At 37.6% G+C, this 12,910-nt stretch overlaps 1 protein-coding gene across 1 annotated transcript; it reads right to left on the reverse strand.

Moving 5' to 3' along the window:
• Positions 1-3,094: 3,094 nt before the first annotated feature.
• On the reverse strand, positions 3,095-11,506 carry LOC117627114 (autophagy-related protein 11). Its single transcript, XM_034359043.1, has 5 exons — positions 10,030-11,506; positions 6,810-8,487; positions 4,583-4,803; positions 4,017-4,230; positions 3,095-3,702 (listed from the first exon to the last, which is right to left on the reverse strand). Exons 1-5 carry the CDS (start codon positions 10,971-10,973, stop codon positions 3,313-3,315), a joined length of 3,447 nt encoding a protein of 1,148 aa, XP_034214934.1. The 5' UTR covers positions 10,974-11,506; the 3' UTR covers positions 3,095-3,312.
• Between the last annotated feature and the right edge of the window lie 1,404 nt (positions 11,507-12,910).

The raw sequence follows: 12,910 nt of genomic DNA on the forward strand, positions 1-12,910 counted from the left end.
CCATTTGGGGAATTTGTGTGTGTGTTTGAGTTTATGGCTGTACATAGGTTGGACCCTAGGTTGCCTATGTATCCCTTTCGAGGGATACCAAGCCACTCGTAATTCTTTGGAGAATTTTATTGGACTTTCAAGGAGTGAATGACCCCTTGAAAGAATTTGTGGTGTGGAAAATATTTGTGGAATTTGGACAAATGTGGTTGGACCAAGGATTCAATTTGTATTTGTGCTTTTGCGGTTGCATCTAGATTGAGTATCTAAATTGCCTATGTACCCTTGGCGGGATCAAATTGAACGTAGTTCGAAAGATTTGAGATTTTTTGTGGTGGAGATTTGTAGTTTTTGGGGGTGAACTTAGTTAGGGTAAAGTAGGAATTCTGTTTGGACTTGTACATGAGTACAACCACCACCACTCCCCACCACCACAACCACAACCACCGCCATCACAACCACAACAGCAACCACCACCACCACCACCACCACCACTCCTCCCAATTACCACCTCCTCCTCCCCACCACCACCACTACTATCACCACCACAATCATCACATCCTATATGTCGAAAAAAATCACCAAAGTCTGTAATTAAAAGTCTATACAAATCCATGAAAAAATGTAGTAGAAGTCTATAGGATTCTCCCAAAGTCCATGTGGAATGTACATGAGTATATAGAAATCTATAAAATCTATCACTTAATTGAAGTCTAGCAAAATTCTCTGAAATTCTAATTGAATAGGATTTTGAAGTGAGGAGACTCCAAAGTGATGAGATTTAGTGAAGTCACTTGTTTGGCTAATTATTTTGTTGATGGAATTTGATTGGGTAATTTTTTATAAATATGAAATTAGTTTTTGTTGTTGTTGTTCAGTTTATAATTTCTCTCTCCCGTTTTTCATCTGTTTCTGTCTTTTTTTTTTCTTTGGAGATATTCTGTTCAATTTTTTTTGGGGCTAATCACATGTTCGATTCTTGGACTCAAATATGAAGATGAGCTACTTAGGTCTGAGATCAAAGTTAATATTTGAACTTTGATATAAATCTTATATTGTGGTTTCTTTTGCTGTCAACGGATGTGAATCACTGCTAAAACAAAAAACATTTGTGAAACACATACGGAACTTCCACATACCCCAAATCCCATTTCTAAGTACCTCATCCAAACACAGTGTTAACCAATTTTATGTAGCGTCCTGTTAAACCCAAGACGCCTTGAGGCTCTTTACCCCACAACACGAGATATGTATGTTTCTATTGTAAATTTTAAACAAGTTTCTAATCGATTGCATTCATCAATTGAACAACGATTGTTCCCACTATGAACTCTTGAATAACAATGTTTAACCCACAAATATTCCTATGGCTTAACGTATGACAATACAAGTATTTAACACAATTTTTTAGAGGTGAGAAGTTTCAAGAGAGTCGGAATAAGAACAAGGATAAGGGACAAGGTTTTCTTTGTGTATTCCTTGTATATTGTTATTCTTTCAAGATTCCCTAGAAGAGAGAAAAAGATCGATCCGAGTTTTACAAACATCACATGTTCTATTTATAGGAAGATTAAACAAGATAATTTACGAGCCGGTCACCTCGGCTAGGAGCCGAGCCATCTATGTCACATCAAGTCCGTTAGGTGACAGATGGTCGGGGTTCACCCATGTCCTCTTCTCATGACGACTTAATGTTTTTATTAGGGGGCAGGTGTGGGCATAGTAGTCCGCCACGCGCGACAGTAGTCTCATCTGGTCAGGTAGTGCGTTAGGCGGTTTACACGTGGCTTTTGAGAGGACGTGGGCACACTTTATGAGGCGTGGCGAACTCGTAGTCAGAGGAGGTCATGTCATCGACGTGGCTGATTCTTATCCTTTCGAGTTTCCCCAAAGTAACTCCGAGGTCGAGACAGAGGGCGATTTGGTCGTTTTACAACGTGGTGTGCGAGGTCCACGTGTCATGCTTTCATTGGGCAGACGGAATTGGTGTGTGCGGAGCGTCAACAAACAACATGATCTATCTTGGACACAAGATCAGCTATATAATGGCTTATATATTTGTATTAATTTGTACGTATTCCAATACTTATTTAAGACCAAAAGAATAACTTAAAAAACTCATTAGTACAACCACATCAGAACTTTTGCAACTGTATGAAATAATTTATTCACGTACATATGTATTAGGCATGATGTGTAGCCTCATATGTTCACCATCATACAAGCATTCAAATTTCAGAAATCACTAGTATTGCTTTTATGCATAAGAATAATTATATACATGAGTACTATATCTTAAATTACCCCAAGGTTTGCTACGTTATTCGCAAATTGCTACAAAGATGGTAATAATTTGTAAAATATCACTTGTTGGTAAGAAGACCTCGTTCATAATAATGGGTAGGAATAAATTAACGAGAGATGGGAAGTGGATTAGGGAATTGGAGAGGAAGATTGGGGTTTTGGAAGTGAAGAGCAAGAGAATTAGGGTTAAGGAGGAGATGAGGAAGAGGAAGGAGGAATGATGAAAATACCCTCCAAATAGGCCACACGTGCACCTCATGTGGTCATGTTTAACGGGAGATTGGATGAAATCTCACAAAATCTAACAGCATGTGCTAAATTGACGATATAAATTTGTTCATGGGGTAAATTGGCTAATTTTTTATTTTAGGGAGTTAATTTCAATTGGGGTACAAATTCAAGGTGTATTTCGGCAATTTTCTCTAGAGTTTAAATTTAAAAAATTAAATACTAACGTGTTAATGCGGTGAAAATTTCAGAGTAATTAACCCTTTATAAAAGCCAATACGGGCCTTAATGTGCAGACCAATAGTCTCAGGTTCGAACCTCTACAACACTAATGAGTGAAAGTTGTATGGCCTTTTAAGTAATTTTGTAGAAAAGTAGGTGGAGAAACTAAACGGCATCACTGAAAATTATATAAAAAGAAAAAGAAAAGAAAAAATACACACTTCATCTTTGCCGTGCCCCCGAAAATAACCTTATCCTGAATAATGCTTTGGATTTGAAGCCGGGTGAACCAACGAGCATACTTGTAGATAAAGACCCCTATTTTTTTTATTTAAAAAAAAGAAAAAAAAAAGGAGAGCTAATATTCACATTTTTTATATAATCATAGAAATGGCTATTATATACACAAAGTCCAGAGTGGGAGGAGAAGATTAAATTCTATTGCATCATCAGCTGTACACACACCAAATCAAGTTCCATTCTCCCACTAGAAGGATTATAACTGTTTAAAGTAATATCCGTATGTACACTTGGAATTCTTCCATCACGTCAATCTGCCTAACGCAGGGATCAGGAAGGAGGTGGTGAATGAATGGTGGTATCAGGTAACATTGCTACTGTCACTACGAAGTATTCACAGCCAAAAGGGAGACCATAGGGGTTCGATCCTGAATTCAAGGTCAACCGGTCGGTCCCTGTGTCAGAGGTTAGCTCGTGCTCAGACCGGGTTGAAGTAGGAGCCAATGGCTTCACAGTCTGGCGTTCGATATGCACAATTTGTCCAACAATGTAGTTAGGTTGATGTGGGAGATGATCCGTAAACAAGGCCACAGATTCAGCTGAGAGGTAGTAGTTTGAGCAATTCCGATTGATTACCTCGTAATGCCCAGCTGTGTTAAGAACAAAGGCGGCAATCTCGTGAACTTCCAAGCGACCGAAAGATATCTTCTCCTTGTTTGCCTGCAGCAAAATTTAAAGTACAATAACAACCTATTAATTGATCATTCAACCAGAACAGAATTCAGTCATGGTTGATGCCTAAGTTCACTACTCACTAAACCGTGAACAGATGAAAAATTGTAATCCAAAATCTTACAGTAATTAAGTCATTAAGGTGTTCTCTACCAGATCTGCCGGTAAAGATTAAGACCATTATGCAACAGAGCATAATAAGATACAAACACAGGTGTCTTGTACAACAGGTAAGTCAAGAAAACTACTAACAAATATATAAATATATATATTTTTGAACAAAAAATCCCAATATCAATTACCTGCTTCTCAAGTTGATGCTTTGTGTACAAAGTCTTAACCAGATCCTTCTTATCTTCCAATTCTTTTCTAAGTTGTTCATTGGCAGCTTCAACCTTCGGATACTTGTCCAGTAGCTCTTCACGGTGTCTTGACAAGAAACCAACTCTATCTGCGAGGACCCGAACACATTTGCGAAACTCAACAGTACCATCATCCTCATTGTCATTAATAGAACTGAAACAAATCAAAGCCAAAACTACTATCATCTCCATTAACAACAATAGAACTAAATACTCTGTATTGTTTTCCCTTTGGCGTGAGTGTAACCAAATATTCATGAGATGGAAGTATCCATAAAAATATCCACTAAACATAGATAACCTTCCGTCAATTATAATGTTTATTAGTTTTATTTTCCAATGCATTTTTTAATCTTTTAGTTATTTTATTGAAATGTCCTACTGATGTAAAACAAACTTTTAAAAGGCTATCAAGGTTGCATGAGATGTAGTGTAGGAAATACAGCATCGATGAGAATAAAAAACTTTAAAGGCAGATAAAACAAGGACTGGCGCAACAAACTTACTTTCCCAGAGATTGTGCTAAGGTACGTAGTGATTCAGCAAAACTAGCCACCCCACCCTGAGCATAAACACAGCTCCGAAGTCTTTCGAAAAGGCCACGCATTTTCACAGCAGAAGCACGCAGAGCACCATACTCTGAGGCCCTGCGATCAGCCGCACAAAGATGGGTTTGAGCTTCCTCTCTTGCTTCATGCAAACAATTCTCCAAGTGAGCACAATTCATCTGGCAAGGACAAAACATAATATACAATCAGAATACAGAGAAGTTAAAATATAATAAAACAAAATATAAGCTCTAATCACGGTTTTGTGGAAGTGCTTAATTAATGCAGCCATCAATCACTCGATGAGACACCGTCAGTCACAATTCATCTTGCATTTATGTTGAACTGGGGATTTTAAAATGCTTTCATGTCTGCAGTACTATTGAGTTTCTCGAATGACTACAATTTTCAAGGAATTGACGTATCATGATAAATAATTGTTCTCACTTTTGGCCAACTATTTTATTTTTACCCCTAGAAACCCTTCTAACAGTGACGATACCAGAACTTGACTTTTGAAGGTTGCTTCATTAAACAGCTAACTGACAAGACCAAAAATTGTAAAACTACATACCCCTAAACATAAAAAGCAACATTGAAGCAACCCGTAAAGAGCATCTACAATAGAGGTATAAAAAGAATATTATACCAACAAAAAAAAAAAAAAAAAAAAAAAAAAAAAAAGAGAATGGTAGAAGTCATGAGAAAGCAATGTAAATAAAAAGATACCCCCCCTCTCACCCTGCCAAAAAAGAGAAACAAAAAAGTGGGGCCTAGGGCCCCTGCTGGTCCAATTCTGGGTTAAACAGATTCCATATAAATTGAAATATTTATATGGGGACTACAATAAGTACGTATGGATAACCTACTGGTCATAACCCTAACATATTAAGGATTTTGTATCATTCTAGTACATTAAATGCTCTTAAAACCCCAGTGAGATCTTGTGAGCCAAAATATAAGTCAGATTACATTCTTCTATTGTTGCATTTGATATCTATCACAACATTCTAGTTTAGTGCCAATTTATAGGTTAAACAGCATAATCATAATCAAACATTTTTCTCGTACATAATCATAATCATAATCATGATCCCTTGGCTTCTAGTATTTAAAAATGCTAGATTATGATCCCTTGGCTTTTTCTCGTACATAATCATAATCATACTAATCAGCAAAGCTAATTGGAAAAAAATAAAAAGATAAAAACTTCATTAAAGTTCCCAAATGATTAAGAATAACTAAATATAAATATTAAAGAAGAGAAGCCATGAGATTTAACACACATCATCAACTACAGAATATGTGCCACACATGAATACACGTGTCTCTGTGTGTGTGTGTGTGTGTGAGAGAGAGAGAGAGAGAGAGAGAGAACAATTTTGTAAAGAAAATAAATGAAGAATAGCTGGCTGCATGAATTAAAAATTTCTGACAAATGACTCGGAAAGTAAGACATTAAAAAAATGAGGAACACTGTTTCTAACCCCTTTTTAATTTTATTTTATTTACAATATTATCATTGTATAAAATTACTTAAATAGACATATCTACGCATTTTTTTGTCTTTCAAAAAAGAACTATTCAGAATTAAAGAAAAAAAAAAGGATAGGGATCTGCAGGCTGCCATAGACGGGTGCACCAGAGAATGAAAACCAATATTGACAACAAAGGATAAAAGACTGTAAAGAACACTTTTCAACATGTAAAACAATAGTTGTCATATGATCTCCCAACTGAAAAAGGTTCTATGCTGAGAATCATGAAACAGGCTATTTGTAGAAGTATGAGATCTTGAAGAAATTCATGGCTGCACGGGATAAGATACAATAATGGGACTTTGAACTCTTCACATAACATCACATAACCATCTCAGACTTTGTAGGAAGAAATTAAAGCACAAGGTTGCAAAACCTCAAATGGGAGCACTATCAAGGATGACAACCTGGGCTTGAATGACGTCATGGGGTAGTAGCCATTCAAGATTAACAAACTGCTTCTTTAATTATCATTATATTTTATTTGGGGTTCAAGGGTATTATCAAAATTATGGGGTGTGAAAAGAGATTATAAAAATGTTTTGAAGTTAAATACAGGGTGAGATAATAAAGTGGATGGAGAAATAGGACAGGGGGGGTGGAAATAGCAGCACTCCAAAAAATAAATGTGGTTGATCCACTAGTACCTGAGATTCATCAAGTAGTTTCCGATTTGTGTCCAATTCCCTCTTAAGCATCGCAACATCCTCCACAGCAGCTTTAAGCTTAATTTCTGTTTCACTCAACTGGTTTGACTTATCTGCAAGTGCACTTTCCAATTCCAACAACAGTTCAGTACTGACTTTGTTGTCCAAGCCTGGCTCAGTTGCTGTTTCACATGGTAAGACATTCAGAGGTTCAGGCATGCTTTCAGCAGTAGAACTGTTTGTCAGTGACATGCCCAGCTGCCCCACCATCTTATCTTTCACATCTTTACCCCTGGCTAGCAGTTCTTCACGATGTAGCTCTTGCATTGATGAATCCATTTGATGATTTTGTACTGCAGAAGAATCCATCATATTTTCATCTCCCCCATCTCGCATTTTTCCAGGTTGTGCATTGAACAGACCCAATTTTGTATCCAGAGAATTTGAGATGCAAGAAACCTCATCCATGGGCTCAGTATTAGATAAGCAAGGCATATGGACTTCTCTACCACCTAACATTTCTTGCTTGCAATCATCAACCTTATCAGACAAAAGGGCAAATTCAGAGGCATCCTTATCATTTGAAAGTTTCTGGCCTTCCAAATACTGATCAGACAATCTCTGTTCCAGTTCTTGGATGCGTTTCTCATATGAAAGACACTGCATCTCCTTCATCCTAAGCATAGATTGCAGATGCTTTCCATATTCATCTTTCAGTTGCAAGGCTTCAGCTGTCTTCTCTGCAGCATCCTTCAATAAAATTTCCATTTTACTATCATCCAATGATTCATAGTCTACTTCAGGCCAGAATGAACAAATCTTAGCTATTGCAGAAGCCAGTTCGGCTTTCAATTTTGCATTCTCAACTTCCATCTTACTAGTTCCAGCAATCTCTACCAACTCACAGCCTTCAAGTAGCTCCTCAGAGTCATATTTCTCAAGGTTATCCAATGCAATCTCCCCAACCTCTGCTGAATGACAACTTTCATTAGACATAGAATATGAACCTCTAAACGAACCCTTGGAAGACAATCCTGCCAAAAACTCAGGTGCATAACGGTCCAGGTCTGAAATGTCAATATCAAGCAAGCCAGTATCAAAAGGAGCTATATTGACATCACACTGATTGGGGGCATCATATAATCCCATGGATGCTAATACATCCCTGGGCATGTATAAACTGTGAGCTTTCAGAAACTCCTCGCGTCTCCTAACCTCAGCCTCCCTCTTTGTCGCAAGCCTTTCAGCCAACTGTCCAGCCATTCCCATATAAAGCTTCAGGGAAGCCTTTCTTCTTACTATTTCTGCTAAGCAGGCTCTATAAGCAGGGCAGATACCCCGAACCAACTTTAAGTCCAAAAATAGATCCTCTTGACGCACCATTGCCTCTCTGAAAACAGGAAACTGTAACTTTGCATCTTTGATGATGTAAGAAATATATGTTATCTTTTGCATATAATTATGGACAAAGATGTTCATTTCATTCTTTTTATCCTTGCAGAAGTCCAGCAGCTTGGAAATTGCACGATCACAAGCCTGCATCCTAGGCAGATGATTTTTGTCATGGACATCATACATAGGGCCTAAGGCTGAAACTGCATCGTGAGGACGAAGCGACGAAGACAATTGGCAAGACAAGCAATCATCCACGAGTTTCTTGACAGTACTTACATCTTTGCTGCATAAATTATAATCAGTTGATTGCATTATTAAAATTCTAAAAATAATATAACTAATGCAACAATTCAAGGCAGAAAATTACATATCTAAGTGCAGCAGTGAAAACACAAGTGTTATCCAGAATCTCATGTATTCCAACTGATGAGGACATCTTTGTCAAACCCATTAGGATTTACAAAAGAAAGAGATGGAAGAGGAAATCATTTAATTTGGTCTTTAAATCTAGTAATTTTTTTTTTTATATTCCTGCGATTAGTTTCTAACTTGTTTTCTAAGTTTCCAGATTTCAGTAGGATTTCTCGTTTTTCCAGATTTCCAAGTTTCCTATTTTATTTAGATTAGGATTTCTTTCCTAGAATAAGTTTAATTTTCCTTTTCACTCTAAGGTTAGATTATTATAAATACCCCTACTATGTAATTCATTATGGAGGTTAGAGTTGTTGAGTTATGAGAAAAGTTTATTTTCCAGAGATTGGAATTCTTGGTGTGAAGCCCCTGGAGTGATTCCAGACCTATCTTTATTGTTCTATTTTCTGTTTTTCATTGTTCGCTTCCGCTACTCTACTTAAGCCTACAATTCACCCATATCCTACATCACCAACTGGCTTAACTCAAGCATAATGAGAAGCTTGGTTCCAAAGACCATAACATTCAGAAAGCTTTAAATAGTCTTGGAGGTTTAGGAACTGGTATACTTCTTATCTATTATGATAGGACTCCACTGTTACAAGTGAACAACTACATCAGATTGCTAAAACCATCACATCAAATGTCCTCACCAGAAAGAAGTTCAGGCATATAAAACTTTACAAGAATAATCACTTCCTGAATGTTACGATACTCGAAAGGATAGTCACTAATAATAAAAAGTTCCTCTCATACCTTCACAACTTTCCTATCCCTGTTTGTAGGTCAATGTACGTAGTTCATACATTGAAAACAAAATAGATGGAATCTTGTCAGTAAATCTTTAGAAAGTTTTGAAGCTAAAGTACAGAAGGAAGTTTATCTTGTGAAAATGATAAAGTGACTTCAGATGAAAACTCCACCGCCTTATGACTTTGGAACCTAATTCATCTAGTTCAATTACATTAAGCACTTACCTAAGTGGCAATTGTTTGCTTAAAGAGAAAAAAAAAACACAAATGCTCGCAAGTTTATTTTCCGCTCCTCGGCATGGGCGTCTACACTAACTCCCTTCTTTTCAATTCCATCTACTGGTACTGTATACCCCAAAAACATGGGCACTCAAGCTAAGTGGTGTAGGATATGGGTGAATTGTAGGCTTAAGTAGCAAAACAATTAAAAACAGAAAATAGAACAATAAAGATAGGTGTGGAATCACTCCAGGGGCTTCACACCAAGAATTCCAATCTCTGGAAAATAATTTCATCTTTTCGTTTTAAAAAAAGAAAATGAGCCCATTCAGAAGGAAACTCCAAAACATTCCAGAAGGACTCAGGCAAAGGAAATTGGACAGATAAACAAACAAGATATATATACTGTACATGAATATGAAAATAAATGAAAGGAATCTAACCTCAAAGACTGCATTATACTCTTTTGTTCAGTAATATATCGCTGGTGCTCCTTAATCGTCAGATCCAAATTCCTAGTAGGCAAAGAAGCCCTATTAGAAAACAATTCCTCGACTTTTCGCTTCACCTCACCAAATATCTGCTTGAACTGTGAAACCTTATTCTCAAACTGCCTGTGGGAACTGCTACAACTCTCTCCCGCTTTCCTCAAGTTCTCTTCCTTGACAAAATCCGATAAGCACTTACGACTGGCAGTCTGTAATGCAGGGTGGAGCTTGATGGATCTCAGTTTGTCTACATCCCTCCCAAGATTCACCAAAAGATCAGAATGAATCCTATGTTGTTGAGAATAACGCTTCATGAATTCTGTGTAGTTTTGGTTTATCATCCTATAGTATTGATCCAAATTGCCCCTTGCAACCTCCACTGCCCTTTCTTGAACCTTTTGCTCTCTCCAGAGCCGCTCGCAGTTCTCATATTTCACTTGGGTACCAGTGTAAATTGCATGACCCTTGTGGTAGTGGTACCTAAATTGCCTTTCATAAGAAGGCAAAGCTTTCAAAGCAGGGTCCAAAGCATCATCCAAAGGGTGAGGGTCATGTGAAGCCGATGGTGATTGGGGTTCGGCAATCTCAAGAATATCAACTTGCTCAGGCAAAGGGAGGGATGAGTTAGGTTGCAGTCTTGCTTTATTGAATATAAATACTTCCCGACCATCAGCTGGAAGCTTATAATCTGAAAGTGGCCGGTGTGGCTCAAGCTTCATATCCAAACACAGAACAAGCTGGTCGTTGAGATTAATCCCCACCACAGATTCAATAAAGCGCATAACTACCTCTACCGGTGTGGTGTCCTCACAATCGAGCTCAAATGAGTGCCCATTCTCAGCAATATGCACCAAAAGCTTGCCCAGATTAACCAAACCTTCAGTGATGGTAGAACTCATCTTATCCAGAAAGTAATGACTCTCAACCACAAAGCCCCAAGCAACACAATCAACACCACCTTATACACACAAAGTAATTTCTAAGCCCAAATGGTTGAATAAGAGCTCACCACCAGATTATGAAACAACTCCAAGAATTTGAATTCCGCTACTTTTCCAAAATAATCTGCAACCAAGTGGAAATTCCCGATTTTTAGATCTTAAGCCTCGATAAAACCCCAAATTATCACAAACCCACCTCCAAATTTAACCAATTCTGAACAACCCACAAAAGATTTTATCGGGGAAAAAATTAAAATCAATGATTGTACCCAGCATTGACAACCAAAAACGCAGACTTTATTTTGATCAAAAACAAAAACGCAGACTTTATATCAGCAATACCGACCACTCAACTTCAATCCTTACATAACCCTAATCAGTACGAACCCATAATGAATTCCTCAAAATTGCCCCGATTCCAAGTGTCCCACGCAAAAAATCAGACCCCAAATTCTTCACCGACGTACCACCAAATTCATCAACAGCAGCCCAAATCCACCAAATTCATCAACAGCAGCCCAAATCCCAGCAGAAATCTTCTCGAGAAAGCCCTCAAATCCTTCACGATCACCACCGGTCCACCGCGCAAGCAAAAGCCAAAAGCCAAACCAAATATCGAGCAACTAAAGATTCGACAACTTTGACAAAAGAGCTAAAGCGAAAAGCTTGAACTGAGAGGCCAAGATAGGTAATCGAAAGGAATTTCGTCAAGAAAGGCGCTTTTGAATACTACAGCCTCAGCACGAGGTTTCCACGAAACCCCTTGCGATATATATTTTTACGTTCATTATTATAGCAGTCTGCCGTTTACGTTTTCTCTCCCTCTTCCTTCTTCAGCAATAATTTTTTTTATTTTTTTTTATACTCTTTTTCTCTCTAATATATCTAATATTTATATATAAACAAACGCAGAGAACCTTCTGCGGGAAGTAAACACCGCGTAAGCTTAACTCTCTCGTTCTCTCTTTTATCTGTCTGTCGCTCTCTCCTTCTCCACAATAAGTTTAGAAGTACAGAAAAGCAAAGACAGCAGTTTTATATCCCGTCGGAATAAGGTTTTTTTTCATTTCTCTCTTTTATAGAGAGATCCCATAGAAAAAATTAAGGGGGTGTATTCCGTTGAATTTTTTATTTTTCTTTTACATACAAGTGATATTCGAGTATTAAGAGCATTTCCACCAGTTGCCCCTTGCCATGGTAAGAGGAGTCCTAGGGCAGCCACTATTTATGTGAATAGTGGCTGCCCTAGCCCCCTCCAGCAAAATGTGTTTCCAGCAGTTGGGGCTTGTCATGGCAAATATTATTCATTTTTTTGTTTTTTTCACAACTTTGTTTACTTAAACAATTAATTTGGATAATATTTTCGGATAAGATTTTTGGATTCCTATGTGTCAATACTATTCATATCTGATAAGATTTTCGGTTTCAAATTTCAGATACATTTCAAAATTCAAATTTCAGATAAATTCAAAATGTCAAATTTCAGATACATTTCGGAATTCAAATTTTTGATAAATTTGAAATTTGAAATTTCATTTGAATTTCAAATTTCAGATAAGATTTTCACCCTCTAAGATTGCGCCACGGGTCATATCTATCTGTGTACATTTTTCTATAAAATCAGAGGTTCAGCTCATACCTCCCACACCAGTTCTTCTCTACATTTCCATTTCTCAAATTTTAGATTTCATTCTCCATTCTCAATGGCAGACATGGAAGAGGTTTTGGAGAGGCAAGAGCGAGAAACTAGAGAAAGAATGCGTAGACGAGCTGCAAGCAAAAGGGCGCAGAGAGAACTAGATGAGCAACTTGGCATAGCAGTTGCTTTGCTGGAGGAAGAAAACCAGGTCGCCGTGGTTCACGAGAAGGTCGTCGCCCAAATGTGGACAGACATA

This window comes from Prunus dulcis, chromosome 1, assembly GCF_902201215.1.
Source record: "Prunus dulcis chromosome 1, ALMONDv2, whole genome shotgun sequence".
Taxonomy (NCBI): domain Eukaryota; kingdom Viridiplantae; phylum Streptophyta; class Magnoliopsida; order Rosales; family Rosaceae; genus Prunus; species Prunus dulcis.

Excerpts from the sequence above, each read along its gene's own strand:
- LOC117627114 (XM_034359043.1), bottom strand. The coding sequence starts at position 10,973 with ATGAGTTCTACCATCACTGAAGGTTTGGTTAATCTGGGCAAGCTTTTG. Across the intron at positions 4,804-6,809 it reads AACTACTTGATGAATCTCAG|ATGAATTGTGCTCACTTGGA; the intron begins GTACTAGTGGAT and ends TGTCCTTGCCAG. Across the intron at positions 4,231-4,582 it reads TTAGCACAATCTCTGGGAAA|TTCTATTAATGACAATGAGG; the intron begins GTAAGTTTGTTG and ends GATTTGTTTCAG.